Raw genomic sequence first — 22,228 nt, 5'->3', positions numbered from 1 at the left:
ATCCAAAACCTCAACAATCACTTTGCTTCCACAGATGCTGCCTGGCCCTTCATGCCTCCGGCCAATTTAAAAATCCTGATTCCAGCATCTACATACTCTCACGATTCCAAACAGCAATAGCTGGTTGAATGTGCAAAAACTTGTGTTTTGAACCAGAAATAGGCCAAAAGCTCTAAGAAGCAGCTTTACTCAAAAGGCTAGCAGGAATGTGCTCATAAGAAATTAGGACTTGATAGCCTGTAACCAAGTTATGCTACTTGCCAATAACGAAAAGATCATTCTTTCTCTCGGATAAACCCAGTCTTAAGGCATGTCTATTTTAATCCAATAATTTACTCTTTTGGACAGCCTCCCATGCTCCTTAGACAATAGCTGTTGTTTTTTTTAAATCTTGTTTTATACTTTCTAAAATTATTGTACTGAAATAAATGAGTTAAACAAAAATGAAAGTGTCCAGTCTTTTATTTAAAACTATAAACAGTCAGTAATTAAAGTTATCTAATGTAAAACTGTATGCCTTTACTGCACATTCTACAGACACAGCAAGAAATGGGAGCGTGTTCCCTCATTTGGATGCTGATACATTAGGCAAGAGGCAGTTATGAAAATCACATAACACACCATTCAGGACATAACCATGAACAGGTTTTTAACGGGAATGTGACAATATTGAAGAACGGAGAACAAACACTAAAATACTGTACTATAATTGGATTATTTTTGAGGAGAAATCATTGTGAATAGTCCAGAAAATACCATGCCTGCACCCAAGGTAAATATAATACATGGAGAAAAACCTGTATAAAATTCCTTGTATTTAAACCAATTTACAAATACAAAAAATCCTGTACAAGCACCAAGCTTGTACAAAGTGATATCTTTCAGTGGGTCCAAGTTAGGGTAAACCAAAAATACCTTCAATAGTTTTTTTTTCTACAAAATGACATGAGATATATTATTCCATACTCTTTCAACCAGCAAATGAGTTCTACAAGGTGTATAATACAAAAAAATCAGTTCCACAAAACTGCTTTTAACTTTACAGCATTGGTACCATTACAGAATTATTTACAAAGAATTAAAGAACGTTCATCCACTGCAGACAATATATCACAATTACTTACAATTGGCAGGAAACACACAAGTCCTACATCCTAACAATTATGACACGAGGCTGTGTTTCCAGTGATTGCAGTGGCATGAAAGTTGGTTAATTTTATTCACAAATATTTACAGTTGATCATATGATAATAAATAAGTGAAAATATATTGGCTCAAGTATGAAAAAACAAGCTACTGATTTCTAAAGAAAGGACATCACTAGAAATAAACTGCAACCTCTCAGGTGACAGGGATACCTCCAGTGTGTCATTTTCTGTTCTATTAAACCCAGCTTAGTCACTAATTCTGAAATATAAAAAATGTGCTCATAGGGGTGCAGGGTAAAAATATTTAATGCTATTATTCTGTGTAGCTCCTTCAGAATTTACTATTTCTAACTTTAAAAAAGTAGTGGTGGTTTCACAGCTGCTACTCCGATTAAATGTTTGTCAAAGCTCAATTCCATTGGTGATTAGAATGTTAAGCCTCTGTGCATCATGGAAAAAAGAGGTTTTAAAAAAAAACTCCACAATGGTCATTTCTCATTAAGACTTCTTGCTCACTTCAGAACCCTGTAAACGATATTTTAGAATACATACTTCAATTCACCCTTTCAGAGTTTATTTTCTGGTGGTTGTAATTGTTCTAGATGGACAAGTTCGAAAAGGCATTTGGCAAGAGTGCTGGAAGCTTCCATGTTACTAAGGGCAAGTACAGACAATTGGTTCTCATGTCTCTTTAGTAGTCTGGAGGAGAAACAAAACACAGATCATCAGGTTTTAAAATGTTCCTATTTGGGCCCCACTTATTCAACTATATCAGAAAGTGCATAATTATGCCTGCTGGAAACCATAATTTAAGCAACCAAACTATGATGTTATCACAGAAAGCTTTGTAATTTATTAAACAATCAATACTTATTTATCCAGGGGAATAAATCTATGGATTATGCAGAACATCTTGATGTTTAATAAAATACTTATGTTTCTCACAAAAGTTACCACATCCAGTTTCCCAAGCACTCGGATTCTTCTCTATTGTCAAAGCCAGGTATCCATTCACTGGGCTCTGGATAAATACGTATGACATGACACTAGGATGTGGTATTGCAATGTAGATTTTTAAATAAGCTTGAGAAGTTTCATCATTTTGCTACTGCAATTAATATAATTTTCTGTGCAGAAAGACCATTAAAAATATGGCTTTAAAACCTTACATGATTAACTTGCAAATGAGTAAATTAGCTACTTATTAGCCACAAGCTCAGTGTAGGTCCTGAATCCTTTTGCAAGGAACCATCTTCTGCCATGTTTTCATTGAAATACTGTTTAGAAATTATTCATTAGCATTTCTATCTTTTCCATGTACAAAATTAAAGCAAAAAGAAACAGGAAAATATGGCCCCTTAAATGTCCACAGGGTCATTGGTGTGTGGAGCAACAGGAGATGGGTGAGATCCTAACTAAGTATTTTTCTCAGGAGGCTTAGGAACTCTGAAGTAAATAGTGATGCCTTGAACAAAAAATCTGTAGTTGCTGGGACCAAGTGCAATACATAAATTGCTGGAAAAACAACAGGTTACGCAACATCAACAGGAAGAAAAAGGTAACTAACATTTCATGCCCAGTGAGAAGAAGTCCACATTACAGAAGAGTAGGTGCTGGAAATCTTAATATGGATAAATCCTTGGGGCCTGATTAAGTGCAGTCCAGTAGATTTTAAGCTGGGGAAGAAATTGTAGGAGCCCTGGTGATGGTATTTACATCATTGTTGAGGTGCTAGTAATTTGCTTGTGCGCCTTTATTTCAACAAGGCTGTAAAAACAAGTCTAGGAACTACAGGCCAGTGAGTTTAAAATCAATTGTGGGCATTACCAAACCTGTTTCTGGGAGATGGGATCTACCTGCATTTGGAAAGGCAAGAACTATTTAAGAATGGCATGGCTTTGTCTCACAAATTTTTAGTTTCTTTTGAAGAGGTGACTAGACATCGTGAAGAATTGTTACTTAGATTGGAAGCCTTTGACCATTGGTGCGCCACAGAGATTGGTGCTGGGTCCACTGTGGTTGGTTGACTGGGATGTCAATGAAGTTAGTACGTTTGCAGATTACACTAAAATTGCTGAAAAAGTCATCTAAGATGACCTGGGAATGTGGATCAAGAAATGGCAGATGGAATTTAACATGAGAAGTGTTACACTTTGTCAAATTAAAACTGGATAGGACCCTCAAAGTTTTGAAGAACTAAGAGACTTGGGGGGAGGCGGGCATGGTTGCACTTCCATAAAAAATGGACAGGTTGATGAAGGTGTTTTGCACGTTTACCTTTATTGGTCAAGACATTGGTGATAGTACATTTGAATTATTTTCCACAGATTTGATTACCCAGCTCTAGGAAAGAATGCAGAATAAATTCATGAGAAGATTACCAAGCTTGATGGGCTTAAATTGCAAGGAGAAACTGGGACTTTTCTCCCTGGAGCATTAGAGGCTGAAGAAGAAAAAGATCTAAAAGGGATCTGCAGGGTCACAAAAGGTGGTGAGTCATATGGAACAAGCTGCTAAAGAAAGTGGTAGAAGAGGATACAACTGGAATGGTCAAAAGACATTTAGACAGGAACATGATTAGGAAGCATTTAGGAGGGATATGGGCCGAATGTAGGAAAATGGGACTAGTTTGGTCAGCGTGGAAAAGATGGCCAAAGGGCCTGTTTCTGTGCTGTCAAATTCAGACTGAAATTATGCTGTACCACAACACTGCATTAACAGGAAGCCTGAAAAAGTGAACAATGGGAAATAAAATGTTCAAGTACTGTCTCAATTTGTAATGACCTCCTTTAAATCAAGAATGTAATGTATCAATGAGTGAAAAGATCAAATATCAAACCTAGAACAAATTATAAACTGCCTGCATTATGTCCTACTTTGCCTTCATCTTTATTAGTCAGATACATGTCTAAATATACATTCATCGTCCTCTACAAATTCTCCATAGAGTTACGTCATCTTTATTTGCAAATTCATTCAGAAATGTATCTGGATATTCCAGGACAGTCCATGCTCCAGCCTCTTTTTAAACCAATATGGTTTTACACTTGAAAATACCCTCTCCAGACGCAGACCGATTGACTATTTTCCGATTTTTATTCTACTTTTGCTCGGATGTGAACAACACAATACAAATCCAAGAATTGTGACTTCACAATGATCATCTTGACCTCATCTATAATAGAATTTCATGCAAGCAAAAAAAAAAATTCTTACCTGCGACCATATTCTGAATATTTAGCAACATTTTTTAAGATTAAGGCAGCTGTTAGCCGGATGTGTTTTGTAACTGGGCCTTCTTTTTCATCCTGCAAGCGAGAATTGAGAAAGTAAATGGTTTTGGCTTGGCTAAAGAAAGCAGAGTATTAGAACACAAAGTATTCTGCATGGAGTTCCGCAGGGATCTGTTCTGGGACCCTTGCTCTTTGTGATTTTTATAAAGAATCTAGATGAAGTGGAAGGATGGGTCAGTAAGTTTGCAGATGATACAAAGTTGGAGGGTGTTGAGGTTTGTGTAGGTTACAAAAGGATAATAGACAGAATGCAGAGTTGGGCAGATGATGTTCAATCTGGGTACGTGTAAGGTTATGCATTTTGGAAGGTCAAACCTGAAGGCTGAGTACAAGGTTAATAGTCTGATGCTTAACAGTGTGCCAGAACAGAAGGACCTTGGGGTCCAAATCCATACATCTCTCAAGGTTGCCATGGGATAATGCAGAAGGCCTAAGGGATGATGGGCTTCACGAGTCGGTGGATTTAGTTCAAGAGTCGAGAGGTCACATTACCACTCTACAAATTTCTGGTGAGATCACAGTTGGAATATTGTGTTCCATTCTGGTAACCTCATTCTAGGAAGCATGTTGAAGTTACGGAGAGGAGACAATCCAGAATGTTGCGTGGATTGAAAAATAAGTCTTATGAGGCAAGGTTAGCAGTGCTGGGAGTTTTCTCTTTGGGACAAAGAGGATGAGAGGTGACTTATTAGAGGTCTACAAGATTCTGAGATGCATAGATGAGATGGACAACCAGTGAAGGGAGAGAAGTTTTGGGGAGACATTAAGGGTAAGTTTTTAAAACAGTAGTGGGTGCCTGGAATACCTTGCCAGAGATGGTGGCGGAAACATTTGAGAAGTCTCTTGGGCACATGGATGAAAGAAAGAGGGTTATGAAATAGGAAGGTTTTACTTTTCATTGGTAGAAATATATAGGTCAGCATAACATTGAGAGCCAAAGGGCCCTGTACTATGCTATAGTGTTCTATAAAATATGCTGGCTTGAAGGATGCCAATTTTGTTCACTTAAATAGAACTTGTCCCAATTTTATTTTTTTAACTCACCATATAGTCTCGAAATGCAAGGTTCCTTGATCCTCTCCTCAATGCCACTAGAGCTGCACTGGGATGATTCACAATAGTCTTCTGTGCTTTCGGAGTGGAAGCAGCTCCAGCAGGTGTCTGTCTACACAAATAATGGAAGATTAGGTAAATGCAAGTGGTGTAAAAATTTGCATTCCCTTCCATATTTGTGCATCTTGTGAACAATAAAGGAACTTTGAAACTATAGAATATATAATATGCTTGTGGAAAACCTAAGGAATTTTCTCCTTTAAAAAACTGACAAGCATAACTTGCATTTATCTAACTTATTTAGCAGATATACATCTCAAAGCTTTTTCACAGTGATGTGTTTAAAAACCCATTAGATATTAGGAGTGACCAAATTCTTGAATTAGCAAGTCTAGAGGAGCAAAACAGAAGAGTGCAAGGGGCTTAGGAAAAGAGTTTTGGAGCAATCGACTACACAACAGTTACAGAGTATGGTAGGAAAGAAAGCCCAGTATTCAATTTAGTGAATTGGGTCACGTACACGAGAGAAAAGAAACAAAATGGTTCCAGGTCTAGGATAGATAGGCCAGAGGAGGATGGTGGGGAAGCAGCAGTACAAGAAGAACACACAGCTCTTAAGCCACTCATCCACAATGAGAATAACTTCAATACATTGCTAAACATCCCAATCTGATTTTGGTACTGATGCATTGGAGAAACAAACTATATTTCCTCATATTTAAATATTAGTGCCTTCTTACTTGTTAGGAGGGTGGCTTCCATTGTGTGATTGCTCTTCAAGCTTCTTCAGTCCTGTGAGGAGCGCTTCTTTTGTGCAATGTTTATCCTATATATAAAATTGGACCATGTCACAGAATTTTATATCCAAAACAAGAAAAGCTGACACTTCATAAACCTATGGCATTACCTACCTGTAAGTGAGTAATGAAGGAAAATCTTTGCCGTGGGAATTGTTCACAGGCTTCCCACATACATGTCCCAGGATACACATCTTTCCCTCCATGCTCATTTGCAGCATGGTAGAACACCTGGGATGGAGAATCAAACCATCTAAAATTGTGAAGAAAAATACTTAGTAACCCAAACTCAATCACTGCATTTATTTGTATCCTGCTACAATTTCTTTCAGTTCGAGCTCAGTATTCAGCAGAAGCCATTAAGAACCAATCTTGCCTCAGCAAAAGAATTTCTCAAATCACTATTATTCTAAGCATTTTATAAATCTATTCTTTTTCTATCTATTCCCTGGATTTACTTTGATTATAATTTGAGGTAAATATTGGGGTGCAATACTTTATTCAATTAAAAAGCATGAAAGGTTCTGATAAACTACAAGGACAGATCATTGAAAATATATTCTATACGCACAAGAATAAAAGTGTGAAAACATCAGCACAAGTTACTAATTCAGAGAAAAGGCATCTATAGAGCCTTGGATAGAACATAAATGCTAGAGTTTCTTCCCTAGACAGTTCTAGCTCAAAATACTTCCACAATAGCTCCTCTTCCCAGTCCCTTTGGAATTTCCTTAGGACTCACCACAGGTTTCATTTGCATGACACAATCCAAAGTTCCACATGCTTCTGATAATTCCAAACTCCATCTCACTATCTCTTAATCTCATGGCACTTCTTATCCGATGTTCAGTCCTGGATAAGCACTTTTTTTAAAAATCTTCAGAAGTCCAGTCCATTTCCCTTCCATGATCACTTTCAGGTGCTGAACGACAGCATTCATTACCTATCCTTTTTGGGCCAGAGTCCAGCTTCCATCCACACCCATTTAACATCTCCAGCATTACTAACCTCTGCCCTATCCTTTTTTTTTGCTGAAGAAACACTCAAACGAGCCTTTGTGTAGTCCATTAGTGGGAAACAAGCCCACCCATTTTTCACTTTCCATTCTCACAAATCAAAAATATGATGCCTATACACAAACAACACCTGTGCACTTAAACCCACGCTGATACCTCACTAACCCTACATTAGCATCCCAATCTGGCTATGCTTTTATCTAATATTTTTATCCTTGTTTACAAATGATACCATGAGTTACTTCTTTACCTCTCCAATCCTCAGATCAGAACACTTTTCTAATTGTAATATCTTCTTGGTCTTCAATTTTGTCAATCTACTACTAAGACACGTCTTCAGTTGTCAAGGAAGTTACAAAAAAATGCAGGTTAACCTAATCCTTTCTGAAATATATTTTGACCTAAAATTTTCTTGATGCTCATTGAATGCGACTTTCAGACAATACCTAGTCAGCCAAGTTGTGTTTCGCAATTCTATAGTGCTTGAAGCACAACTAAAAACAACTACGATTCTGGTTTAGTGGTCGTAGGGAAAAGAGACCTTGGCTGAAGGAAGCAGAGCACAAGGAGATTATCTGGCACAGGTAACAACAGTTACTGAGCTGGGATACAAGGATCAGACTGGTGAGATGCAGGGTTATAAATGAGAAATTACATGAGGTGAGCCAATGTCTTACCACAATACCTCTAAAATTATGCGGTCAGTCTGATTACTGAGCTAGAAAACCTAGCCTTTTCATGTACATCTAACAAGAGCCTCAGAAGTTTCCCTAAAGAGAAAATATGAGAGCAACACTACTTGATAATCTGTCTTAAAAGATGCTCATTATTGAAGTATCAAAAAAAGCTGCATCACCTCCTGCATGTTTTCCACAAGCACATGAAATTCTGTCCTGGTTTTCTTGTCAGCTCTGCATTTTGTTGCTGGGATGGAAGTTGAGGCTGAAGGGACGGGGAACTGTTTTGCTGAATTGTTGCTGGTGAAGTTGATGAGACTGCCAAAGGAGAAGACTAAAGGAACATTCAGAATTTGTAAATCAATATGGATACTGTATACACAATACGACTTCTGAAATATACAGTTAAGATTGAGCAATACATTCTAAAACAGCCTAGCCAAAGCTCCTTTGTGCATTATAATGATATGAGACTAGGGAGGATTCTTTGTACTGTATTTACACTCAGCTTAGCCATTCAATTGCCATAATGTCCCCTGAAAGTGATCAAGTAACTTTTATCGTAAACTTGAAGGTCACTAATATCAAGAAAAAAGATGGAGAAGATATATTTTATTCTTTACCAATCTTCCATACCAGCTGTAAAAGATTTTGAAATAAGGAGTGAAACATGGAAATCTGCAGATACTTTGAGTGTAGTTAAAAAACACACAGTAAATGGTGGATGAACTCAGCCAGTATCACTGTGTCCATAGGAGGTAAAGATAATATTACTGACATTTCAGGCCTGAGCCCTTCCTGAAGGTATAAGTGAAAAGCAGGCACTTGTCTGAATAAAGTCTGGGAAAGAGAATGAGGGGCAGAGGAGTCGAAATCAACAAACAAAAGTTGTTGATTGGATATGAAAAAATGAGAGATGAGAATTGATGTTGGCTCTGAAAGGAGACTGGAGGAAAGAGGAAGAGTGAGAGAGACAGAACTTGACAAAGATAAGTAGCGGGGCTTTTAATGGAAACCGGTGAAGTCAATGTTAATGCCATCTGTTTGGAGGTGCCCAGACAGAAGATGACATGTTATTCCTCCAATTTGCAGGTGGTCTCAGTCTGGCAGTGCATGAGACCATGGACAGATACATCAGCAAGGGAATGGAATGGATAATTGAAATGGATTACCAATGGGAGATCCATGCTATTGAGTCAGTAAGAGCAGAGGTGCTCAACGAAGCAATCTCCCAGTCTAATGTAGAGGAGACCAGACAGAAAATGAGTTGTTCATCTAATTTGCGGTCATCTCAGTCTGTCAGAACTCAAGACAGTGGACAGACATGTCAGTAAGGGAATGTTATGAAACTTGTATGCATGTGATGTCAGGTAACAGCTTTGTATTGTGGGACACAGTAGAACCATTTTAGATTAAATAATGACACAGAGGATTAATGTCTCGTGTGAGTGTGTTCTACAGTGGGAGGAATAAAACAAATTGGCAATGAAGATAAAAATGTTATCCCACATTCACACGTTGGAGGGGGAGAACAGAAGATTTAAAACTGAAACTACAATGACCTTGAGCTGCCGAAGCTCATTCACAGTGAAACAAAGAAGCCAAAATGGCAGACAGACGTTCTGAAGAGTGCAAGGAATCAAAAAACTGGGATGAGTATGTTGAAAAATTCAATTTGTTCTGTACCGCCCAGGGAATAAGAGGTACAGAGGGCAATTTGAGAAAACAGGCGACATATCCAAGCAAGGTGGGAAGCAGGACATATAGCCTGATTAAAAATCCATAGTGGCACGCACAAGCCCACTTTGCGTGCCCTAGTGGGAGGAAATCTGTCCCCAAGACCAATAGTGATGGCAGAAAGATACCAGTTTTGGATTAGAAAGCAGAAACCAAGCAAAACCGTGAACCAATATATGGCTGAATTGCGTAGGTTATCAAAAACCTGAGAGTTTGGAATATTCTTACATGAAGCCTTAAAGGACTTGCTGGTTATCAGATTGGCCAACCACAACGCTCAACAACGATTACTGATGCTGCACATGAAATAGAAGTGAGTGTCAAAATGGCCAACCGCAACCAGGATATTATTCAAGGAGAGCAATGGGAATGAAGAAAATGGAAGGCCAAGTATGTTCCTGCTGCTGAAAAAGTCATCACAGTCCAGATAACTATTTCTTCAAAAAAGCTAAATGCGATCTATGCTACAAAGTCCAGATGCCCAAAGAAATGGGAAAATAAGCAAAAAGAGGATCACCCAAGAGGGGAAATTAGAAGTCGAGAAATAAGACATGCAAGGTGAGGAACCTCAAGGAGGAAGACAAAAGTCCGAGCAACAACCCAAGTGGCTCTGAGCAGGTCAAGCGATGGAAATAATGTAAGTCAATAATGTGATAAACTGCAAATCAGAAATCTTGATTGCCATTAACAACAAACCAGTTCAGATAGAACTGGACACTGGGGCCACAGTGTCCTTAATGCCAAAGATCTTAAAAATTAGTATTACCCAATCTCAAGGTGAAACAATCCAACAGTCACTAGACAGAAAAATCAAAGTACTGGGAAAAGGAATATGTCGAATATAAGGGACAGACATCTAAAAGGTTACCCCTTTACATCATGGACACAAAGGGACCTGCTTTGTTTGAAAGAAATTGGATGTCATGAATCTAAATGATTTGGAAGGACATTGGGACAATTTTTTAAAAATGTACAGACTGAGCAAGAACAAAAATCAGAACTGGAGACAAGTGCTCCAAAAGTACCAGATAGTATTTGGAAAAAACATGGGGAAAATCCAAGAAGTCGAGGCCAGACTACACTTGAAATCGGAGGCCAATCTCAAATTCTTCAAACCAAGGACGGTTCCTTTTGCGACGAAGAAGGGAATTGAAGACAAATTCAACAGACTGAAAAACAGAAATCATTGAGAAACTGCAATTCAGCAATTGGGTTGCCCCCAATAGTTCCTGTTAGAAAACCCAAAGGGGAAATTCAAATTTTTGTTCTGCAAGTACCCCAACATCCAATTCCCAGAACAGAAGATTTGTTTCAAACACTGAATGGTGGTAAGAAGTTCACAACATTGGATTTATCTCAAGCATATCTGCAAGTTGAATTGGATTCTGAGTCAAGAAAGTACATGGCAATCAAATACTCACTTAGGGCTGTTCACGTATTACCAGAATGCCAAACATCAGCAACACCCACGATATTTCAATCAGTAAGTTGTTGCACGGAATAAATGTGGTATGTTACCAGACGTCGTTATCTTTAATGGTCACCACAACAGTGAGGAGCACTTGCCCAACCAAATGAAGTAAGCCAAGGTCAGGCTATGTCAAGACAAATGTGTGTTTATGGTACCCTCAGTAACATATTTGAGACTTACAATCAACAGAGAAGGTTCCCGGATGAACATAGCAGGTACCGAAGCTGTCGCAGGGCACCTTGCCTCACAAATCGAACTGGGAAAGAAGTGACCCTAGTGGTTGATGCGTCACCAGTGAGTTTAAGAGCAATATTGTCACAGGTCACAGAAAAAAAACAACCTACAGCTTACACTTCTTGCTCTTTAACACCCTGTGAACAGAATTATGCACAACTGGAAAAGGAAGGACTGGCCATAATTTTTGGTGTCAAAAGATTTAATCAATACCTATACGATAGAAAGTTCACCTTAGTGACAGACAACAACCCATTGAGTTTAATCCTGGACCTGAAGAAATGCATTCTGGTACTAGCGGCCACAAGAATTCAAAGATGGGCAATGCAGCTCGCAGCATGTAATCACAATTTAAAAGATAGTCCAGGGAAAGAAAACTGCCATGCTTTTTCTGCAGATGCTTTGTCGGCCTACCTCTACCAGAGACAGAGCAGACAGAAGTATTGATCAACTGAATAGCAGAGGCCACAGCTACTAATTAAGAGCAAGTTCGGCATTTGCCAATTACAGTAAAAACTATCAGTGATAGGTGACCCTATCAAAGATCATGTAATTCACATTAAATAGATGGCCCAAAGCCAAGAGGATTAGGCCCAAATTAAAACCTTATTATAGGCAATGCAATATCAATTGAAGAGAGTTAACCGAACTCCAGAACGATCATCCAAGGATAGTCCAAATAAAAGTTACTAGAGTGCATGCATGTCTGGTGGACATTATTAGCTATGGACATTGAACCGACTATGAAAAGATGTCACATTTGCCAAGAAATCCAACCTAAAGCACCCCAAGCTGAAGCTAACCCCTGGAAATGGTCTTCATATCCCTGGCATCGAATTCAGATCGATTTTGCTGGTCCATTTATGGATGAAAACTGATTATGGTGGATACACACCCCAAATGGCCTAAGGTATCCCAAATGTGGACAAAAACAGCAGAAAAGACAATGGAGAGACGAAGGAGCATTATTGCAACGCATGATTTGCCAATAGAACTGGTCTCTGACAATGGACAACAATGCGTCCTGAAAAAAAAGATACATCTTATTGGCACTCTATCATCCGAGTATCATTGGAGAAGAGGAACACTTTATACAGACTTTTTTTAAAAAGCCATGAAGATGCAGAAGTAATCGAACATAACGTGGCATCACAGGATTGCAAGTTTTCTGATTCATGCAGGACAACCCTGCACTCTACAACAAAACGCACACCGGCAGAACCAATGCTTGGACAGAACTTGAGAACTATAGTCTCTGTGGTGCACCCAAACATGGGGCTTTGCATCCAGCAATCAGCAACTCTTGGTAAACCAACCAGAACTCTAGATGTTGGACAACAAATATTGGTGAGAGATTACCAAGAGAATAAAGAAATATGGATAAGAGGAGTCTTTCTGAACTATATTGAGCCCACATTCATATTCTGTGCTGGTGAAAGAAATGATAGTGGAAACGACACATCAACCAATTGAGACCAATAGATAAATTTCCGAGGTGCATGATCTCTTTGACACACCATATCCAGAGTGGGTTTATGCCAACGAGGACACATTGGATCTGACCCTGTTACTGATTTCAGAGATACCTTCATGATTAGGTACACGGGAGAGTGATGAGCCGCCACCAGACGTCCCAACAGTAACTACCCAATCTCTAGGGTCAACCAATGAGGAAATGGTACTTTCCCCTGCGAGACCGAATGTTTCCTCTAAGTCTTACATTGCCAAGGAGATCTAAACGCAGGAAGCATCATCCGTTAAATTTGAAGGACTATGTCCCATGATTGATTGTGAAGTACCGTGTTTAGTAATTTACTTGTTGCCACTGAGTTATATTGTTGGTATTCTTAGTTTAGTTTTTTAAGGGGGTGGGAAAGAGTGTACACATGTAACGTCAGATAACAGCTTTGTACTGTGGGGCACAGTAGAACCATTTTAGATTAAATAAAGAAACAAAGGAGTAACCACGTCTCGTGTGAATGTGTTCTGCAGTGGGAGGAATACACAACAGAATAGGGGTGCTGGCTCAACGGGCCAATTGGCCTACGCCAGGATCTATTGTCTACAACAGAATGGGATGGAGAATTGAAATGGGTGGCCACTGGGAAATTCACACTATTTCAGCAGACAAAATAATTTAATATCATTTCACTGAATCTAATTACGACAACAGTAAAGATTTTCAAAGCTGTTATGTTTAAATAAACCACTATATAATGAAACTGGACTCAGCAAGGTTACATTTAATCTAAATATTTCATAAATAAATTTCATAATATTGTGGAAATGAATCCAGAAAACTATGTCAAAAATCAACCATTAAATATAGCACTAGATTTAAATTTGTAGCAAATGAAACATTCCATTTCAAATGTAATGAAACACAGTTATACTGCAAAATGTAAATGTCACTCCCACTGATGCAGCAACATGTACTACAGATCACCACACCCTAGTAAATATTGAGCAGCAGTCATAGAAGGGATGTTAAATTGGTTTCTACACTCCTCAATCAGAGAGGCAATTACTCACAATTCTTCAGCAATTCCCATTGCAGGTATAATAGATGCTGATATTAATGTTACAAAAGGATCTGTTGGCCTATTATTGATGATGGTGTTCAAGGAATCCACTACAGGAACCTCTGACATAGCTGGGTCATACTGGACAAACTTAGCCAGTGGTTATTCCTATATCCAGCCTATCAATTTTTAAATTCCCAGATGGTTCTCACCGCCACACCAATTTCTTTAAACTACTGATTGCACTCAAATTTAGACAGACTCTTCATAATTTGGCCCTCGATTCCTGCAAACTTATAGTAGAGCTCTTTCTACATGCATTTATGTGGTACCCGAAACTTAGGGTTATAGTTCGGTCTGACCAAGATTCTATACAAGAAAGACAGCTGACTTACTTGGTATTCCAGACTCTGATATATAGGAAAATATTCAATTCTCTTTTTGAGTGCTGACTTTTGGCTGTTCGTACACTTTCCAAACTCTCTATGCTTTTCCACATTTTCTACAAATGCACCAAAGAAATACAGCTCTTGGATCCAGTTGAACAACTGGATCCTTCTACACAATGAATCTACCAGTTTAGCTCATTTGTTTACTCTGTATTAACCAATGACATCTTTCAATAAAAGTTGATGCTTCGCTTAAATGTAAAAGTTCAACTCTCTCGTTCTGCTTTCCATTATTAATATCGCTAATTAAAGCAGAGAACCCAAAATGAAATCCTGGAAACTTTTTTTTTAATCCTGCTCTCACCCCATTCTTCCAGCCAAATGCTAAACCATGTTCCCAAATTCTACCAAATCTAACTTTTTGCTGAATTATCGATTGTAAAGAACTTGGATTAATTAAAGGTATTTGGGATATCCATAGATATATCTGTCCATCATGTTACTAACCTTCTCAAAAATTTATCTAAATTTCCTACCTTTCACAAATCCATGCAAATCTTTGATCAGCTCAGACTCGTTCAAGTGCTCAGTCACTCTGTCCCTGGCGATAGATTCTAGTAATAACTGTACTTCACTGACATTAAATTTCAATGCTTTCATTAATTAAGTGTGACAATTCCTAGACATGAGCTCACACAAGATCTTTGGAGCTTTCCATTTTAACATTGGAAATCTCGGAAGCTGAAGCGACTAATGCAGAAAGGTATTATTTATGAAACCCATTTAAAACTTTTTAAAAACTCAAATTGAACAATCCCATTAATCTTAAAAACAACCAGATGTAGCCCCATCCAAAAGAATACAGGTCGTCCTCAACTTACGACCTCCGTGAGTTACGTCCACCCACACATGCAACTTTTTTTTTAATAAAAATACATATGCTGAGATTCTTCATTAAAGGTTCATTTGTTGAATTTTCTTTTGAAAAATTACTTTAATACCACGTTAATACATGCAAATCCAACTCATGACCAATCCTTCAGCCCCAATTACGGTCGTGAGTTAAGGACTACCTATACATGTCATTGGCACTGCTGAGCAGATGGATGAAAGTACAGTGACAACAGTAGATGTCTGTTCCATATGTCAAAGTTTTTAAATATAATTACCAAAAACATCATACTCCACACATAATCAAATACAAAAGGAAATCTTTAAGATTCTTTAACTATCTTCCAGTAGCATCTTAGACAACTGAACAAGCTCAGTAATGAAATTGAACTTTAAAAATTGTCATTTTTTTTTTTAAATCATGTACACAAGACCATATTTACCGTGTACTGTGTATCAAATTGTAAATGTTTAAGGAAAAATATTAATTGCCAAGCTAAAAATCAGCTTTAAAAACCAGCAGAAAAATGTCCCAAAAGGCAAGCCTAGACAGGCATTGTTAAAACCCACACTAAATTCTTGAAGGTGGATCCTTAGATTTGCAAATGTGCAAAATGTCATTTTTATAATTTTTTTTACAATGAGGTCTGGCATGAAGTCTGATAGTCATTTAAAATCTGCCTTTGCAACATTATCTTGGAAATGCTGTCAATTAATTGGTGACACTTCAGATGTTGAAGTATATTCTAAATTTACTTTTAACTCTCCCTTTTTTGGGTCATTGATAGAAAATTGGTAAGAACATGGTAAATGGATCTAGTGCAGAAAATTTAAAAAAAAAAGAGAATTCAGTAGATACTGGGCTTAATGTGATTTCCTTTTGCCTCAAAGTTATTCAGTGCAAAATTTGACAATTTTCATAAGCTTTTATAGTTACAAAACTTATCACAAGAACCCATATTCATTTTAAATCCTTCGATAAATTGTAATTTTACAATTATTCAGTAACAATCTTAATTTGTTTGTGTAAAAGCATCAACTAACAAAATGCACAATGTTCGATTCTTAAACAAAGTAACATGAATCAATGTTCAATCAACTTAAATGTACAATTTTGTAAAGTGATAAACGATTAAACAGCAATTATTTGACACCTTGCTTACCTGATTAACTATCCCCTGTGAAACAGGTGGATGCTGATTTTGCTGTGTTACATTGCCCAATGCTACTTTAGCTATACAATTGGAATCAGCTCCCACTGGCACAGCCACCATTGTTGAACTGCAGCCAGCATTGTTAGGGTCACTAATGGTAACAATCCTTACTCCCACTTTATTTGGAATTCCTGATATATTATCTTTGCATTCAGCTGACCTTTTTAAAGATTGACATTCAGTTGAACCATTGGTTGTTGGAGTCTGATAAAGTTGGACTGAATGTATAGCTACAGGTCCAGATTGGTTTAAAGCTGAAGAGTGAAGCACCTGGGCAGAGTTGGAAACCAAAGAAACAGATGAACTTGGACACTGCTGAAGCGGAGGCACCACTGAATTTACGCCAGCTGTTGTAGGTCCATTGGATAATCCTGAGTTTGTACCACTGATATGCTGGTCGATAGAGTTTGAAATCACAGCACAGCTTGTGCTGGAGTTTCCTATTGAAACAGGTCCATTATGCATTTTGGTCAGTTGAACACTTTTGGCAGAATTTTGCTGATTACTGTCTACATTGCCCCATTGATCCTGTGCAACAATGTCACCATTTTCCACGTGTTTGGAAGCTCTATGATTTGGAATGTTTTTGCTTAAGTGTGAACCATCCCCTTTATCAAAATCACAAATCCCATTTACCATGGGAAACTTCAAAGGATCTTTTTTAATTTCCTGCACCCCTTCACAGTCTGTATTCAGCTTCCCATTTATTACGTTTTGACCTACTCCCTGCAAACGTCCATTTGAAGCCAAAGTACACTGTGTGGGCTGAGACTGAGCAATCCCTGAGTTAGATGGAGGTAGACGTGAATGATCGTGTTCTTTTCCATTTACAAGTTTTGCAGCCTGCATTTCGCTTTCCTTTAAGCCCCGATTGGTTGTACTAGCAGCTCCCTCTTTGCAAGAAGGGTTCTCCATGATTTCTATTTTACGTTCATGTAGATGTAAATCTGTGGTATCTTTTGCTTCTTCCTCTTTCTGACAAATAATTTTATCACCCGTGAATACGGTTTCAGATTCTGAGGTTTTCACCTGTTCGCTCAATGGTGTCACTATAGGTGATGGAGTTTGTACTTGCGACCCACTAACAGCAATTCCTGCAGGGGCAAGGATCTGTGTCCCACCACAATGACTTACAGCTGGCGTAGCAAAGGTGTTACTTGGCACAACAGTTATGGTTACCTGGTTACCTGTTGATCCCTGGAGAAGAGCAGCAGTGTTACTAGTAGAGATTAACTGACCTGGTAAGATGTGAGGAATTGCCACTGTTTGCACTGACCCCTGTGAGTGGATGGGACTTTGAACAAGCTGCACATTTGACTGCCCAACGACTAACTGTTGACCCGGGGCCTGAACTCCAATATTGGCTGCCTGATTGTGAGTCACTTGGTAAACAACCTGAGGACTAGGAGCTCTAGCAGGAGGAGGGGGAGGCATTTGCGGAGCAGGTAAGATAAGCTTGCCTCCTGGAGTAGGGGGGCCCCTTTTTGGAAGGAGTAATTGTTTGATTAAACTGGACTCCCCAGAGGGTGGCTGATTAGAACCAGTACCCGTTTGCGGAGTCTGAAGCTGCACCTGGAACTGCTTTTGGGGTTGTTGTTGCTGCTGTCGTTTCACAGATAACATCTTGCTGACAGTTTGAGGCCCCTGCATCGGAGGGGTGGAAGGCTGAGTGACCAACCCCATTTGTACTGGATTTCCATTGACAGGCCCTGGGGATGGTGATGAGAAAGGAGTCACATTTGCATTCCCAGTCAAATGGATAGCTTGGCCAGCTTGAACAGAAGCTGGATTTGTCAATAGTATCTGATGAATCGCTGGAGCAAAATTCTGCCCCTGTGAAGCCGGCTGACCGACGATCATATGTACACTTTGCTGGGGTTGCTGCTGCGTTAGAGTAGACGGAACATGCTGTGGTGCCATTCCTGCCGGCTTTGGTGCTATATTCTGGAAACTCATTCTTGGGACTGGAGAGCTTTGAACACCAGCAATTGCAACCACTTGGCCCGTTGGGACTTGAAAATTTTGAACTGCAGCACCAGATAAAACAGCAGGACTGGGACTGGATAAATAGTGTTGAGATGCCAACAGAACACTGTCCTGCTGGTTACTTGCTTTTGGCTGGTGACAGGATTTCTGTACAGAGTGGGTTACTGTGCCCGATAACAACTGTCCTTGTGAAACAATAACCGTGTTGGCGGATAGATTTTGAACTCTATCAATTACTGAATGGCTATGAGAGACAGCCTGCTGTATCACAGTAACTGTTGTTGTTGCAGAGGTATTCACCTGATGAGAGGAGACAATTGGTATCGATAGCTGGTGACCAGGAACCTGCTGTTGAAAGAAGTGTGGCTGGTGAAGCACTTGCTGAGAAGTAGTCATTGCAACGGATGACTGTGTTGTTTTTGTGGGATGGTTTTGTATCAATGATCCCTGGGGAATATTGGTTCCACTCAGTGCATACGGTACTGAAGCTGGGGTTTGAGTATCAAAGGTTGAAGATTGCACAACTGAACATCTGGCTGCTTCACTTGTAACTGGAGTCCTGCTTTGTATGACAGTCACAGTAGTATTTGGGTGTGATTGTGCCACACCAGTTCGATCTTGCTTTTTGTAAGCAATATTCTGAGCTGGGACACTTTGTTGTAGCGTATAGATCATTTGTGATCCTGGCAGAGCATTTGAAAGGTTAGTTGCAGGGATCCGTTGAAAATGGTTTACCACTACCTGTGCTGAAAAAATAAAAAGATAAAGTAATTTCAATGGATACCACAACCAGAGTAGCGAACTTTCAACTTAATATCCTCTTATCATTTATTTCAGAGACCAATACAGCTTATCCATTCTCTTTGTACTAAGCTAAACAATCCGCATCCAGAAGGCCAGCTTTACCAAAAAACAAGATCATCCATTGCGTGAAAAATCAAAACTATAATGATGGAAATCTGAAATAAAAGGTAGAAAGTCCAGTAAACACTCAGTAAGTCCGGCAGCATCTGCAGAAAGAAACAGGGGTACCAACAGATGTTCTTTGACCTAAAATGTGAACTATTTCTTGTTCAGTGTTGCTGTCTGACTGATATGCTATTAACTCCACACTTTAATTTTCTCATGTTGCATCAACTAATCTCCATTCTCATGTTTCAACCACCTTAATGATATTAAAAAAATAAATTGCATTCTGAAGAAAATGAAATTACAAGTATATAAATCTTTTGATAAAGTGACCAAAAGAGTCAATAATAAAACCCATTCAACTAGAGTACCCAAACATAGCTAAAACAATAAATTTGTTAGCATTTTATTATAACACATACACATACCAGATTGCCCCTGTACATCGTTATTCCTTTAGTAATTTTACTGAGAAAATTTAGTAACAAAATTTGACTCAATCGAACAATGAAAACACTAAGGAAGATGACTAAAAGTTTTACCAAAGAGTCAGATTTTAAAACATGCTCCAAAAAAAAAGTCAGGAAATTTTTTTGAACACTGGCCAATAGCGAAATTCAGAGATGTACAAAGAATTTGTAAAAATAAAACAGCTCTTCAACCACTGTCTGCAAAATTGTGAAATGTGGACAAGCAGAGAAATGATTTCTGATAGTCTTTACTGAAATGAAATTCATGGTTACGCAGGAGGTAAAATGGCACAGATTACGCTGGACAACCAAGAGTTTGCTTTCTGAACACTTTTGGGTGTATTTTATGTTTTTTGGGCTGTTAATCACAAAAATCACCTTAAACTTTTGTGATTTCTGGTCATACTTTAAGTCGACTTCAAGCATACCATGAAGTGCCACATGTCATTGAAAATTAATTTTCTGCATTTGCACTTGGACGTCTTCCCTGCTGATCTTGGTGCAGTCAGTGATGAACATAGTGAAAGGTTTCACCAGGACATTGCAACCATGGAAAAGTGTGGACCATAAGGGCATCTGGAATCCATTAATGCTGGCTGACTATTGTTGGACACCGATACGGGAGGCATCAGATGCTAAGTACAAAGAAAATCAGTGGCAAAACATTTTTAGGTCAGTTAAACTAACACAATGTGTCAGCATAATTATATGATTAAACATGCTACATTCAATAAAAGTTAATTTGATGTTTCTCCAATTTCACATGTGATACGGCAAATCTGAAATTTTATGTTCAGCTTGAAGTTGTCTATCAGGAAGCAAACTTTTTGGAAAAAAAATGTTGCCAGTTATTCATAATGAATACTTATTTGGGTGAAGAGCTTTAAAAGAGCAGATATGTAAAGGACATGACCAACACTATTATGAGCTTTAGGAATGCTAGTAAAAAGGGAGGAAAACGCTACAAATCAAACTCAGAAATCTCAAAATTGCTAGAGTAAATTGATGCATCCAAGGAGATCAATCTCATACAATGCAAGAGTAACTCAATCTCCCCCTTTCCAGATTGACATTCATTTTCACTGCTCCTTTGTCATTAGGGTTTCAGGACAATTGTGTTGTATATTAAACCTGGTGTAAACATGGAAGTCATTCATGATGTGTGCCACCTAATTCTCAAGCAAAGATGTTTATTTCAGGTTGCCAATACTAAACACATGTGAATGTAGAAAAACTATGCTCTGTTTAGCATCAGGAACCATCATGAAAAGCAATATTCTCACTATCGTGTGATACATTTCACACATTGGTCCATTAATTTACCAACTGTACAACTTTTTTAATTTTCACAGCAAACTTTGTCACTTATAAAATTCAAATATGTTAATCAAAAGAACATTATTAACATTTTTGATGTCGTGAAGGAACCATAATATTATGATTGTCATAAATTTTCATCTGAGGCAACTGTTCAAATGAATAAATAACTTCTTACCTGAAGGAGATGGGCTTTGTGTTAGCTCTAGAGTAACAGAGTTATCTGCTGGTGAATGCATGGGAAGAGGTGTAGCCCTTCTTTGGATCCCTACTATGTGTATTTGCGCTTGCCCATTATTTTCTTCTATTCGTTTTATGGTATGTGTTGGAAACAGAGTCCTTGCAAAGGAAAAAATGAGTCAAGTGTAATCAGACAACCACATTAGTTTTTTTTAAACCAAAATGATTCAAGCTGAACAATGAAGCTATTAAAGATGGTAAATGGTCACTTTGGGATATTATAAAATGACATGCTTTAGACACTTTTTTCCCTACAGCAAGAGGCAGGAAGGAACTTATTACAAGCTTTCTAGTGAACAAAAGCAATGATCCCAATTTAAAAACAGATACCAGAAAGCAATCTTCCCATGCTTTCAGAATTTAATTTGGAATTAGTAAAGATAGAAAGAATAACACAAAGTTACCTAGAAGCACATCAACTTTCAATTAGTAAATTATATGAACAATGTGGAATTATTTTTCAGTTATTCTTGGAACGTGAGTATTGGGTGTTCTTAAAATAGTGTTTCATTATTTTATCATATTGATTTTTTTTTAAAAAACAGGCAAGCTATTCTATATTTAAAAAATTCCTCCCATTGTTTGACTTACCTGAGGCATTTGTTAAATCCTGTTGATGTCAGAATTCCACCCCGAGCCAATTTACTGCATACGGAAAGGTATTCAGAGTACAAGTCCATTCGGGAGATAGAACCTTCTAAATAGCTTTCAAAATGTGAGCTTAACCTGTAAAAATAAAAGACCACACTGGTTTTGTAAATCAAAGAGGAGGAGGTAAAAGAAGCCCAAGGTTTGTAATCAGGAGGTTGTAGCCACAAAAGGCTGTTCTACCTGTATAAAACTATGAACAAAAGAAAATAGGTC

The 22,228-nt window shown here is 38.3% G+C and overlaps 1 protein-coding gene across 1 annotated transcript in view; it reads right to left on the bottom strand.

Moving 5' to 3' along the window:
* Positions 1 to 444: 444 nt before the first annotated feature.
* arid2 (AT-rich interactive domain 2) overlaps positions 445 to 22,228 on the bottom strand; it is a 98,639-nt gene continuing 76,855 nt past the window's right edge. Inside the window, exons 13-21 of the mRNA XM_069904133.1 lie at positions 21,956 to 22,090; positions 21,303 to 21,463; positions 16,392 to 19,174; positions 8,164 to 8,318; positions 6,406 to 6,544; positions 6,235 to 6,320; positions 5,486 to 5,606; positions 4,365 to 4,456; positions 445 to 1,847 (exon numbers count right to left, since the gene is read on the bottom strand). Of these exons, the coding sequence (XP_069760234.1) occupies positions 1,715 to 1,847; positions 4,365 to 4,456; positions 5,486 to 5,606; positions 6,235 to 6,320; positions 6,406 to 6,544; positions 8,164 to 8,318; positions 16,392 to 19,174; positions 21,303 to 21,463; positions 21,956 to 22,090 (3,805 nt within the window). The 3' untranslated portion in view covers positions 445 to 1,714. The remainder of the gene's footprint in view (positions 1,848 to 4,364; positions 4,457 to 5,485; positions 5,607 to 6,234; positions 6,321 to 6,405; positions 6,545 to 8,163; positions 8,319 to 16,391; positions 19,175 to 21,302; positions 21,464 to 21,955; positions 22,091 to 22,228) is intronic.

The sequence above is a fragment of the Narcine bancroftii genome, chromosome 11, assembly GCF_036971445.1.
Source record: "Narcine bancroftii isolate sNarBan1 chromosome 11, sNarBan1.hap1, whole genome shotgun sequence".
NCBI lineage: Eukaryota > Metazoa > Chordata > Chondrichthyes > Torpediniformes > Narcinidae > Narcine > Narcine bancroftii.
Note: the sequence above shows the minus strand (reverse complement) of the source record. Positions and strands in the feature narration are given on the sequence as shown.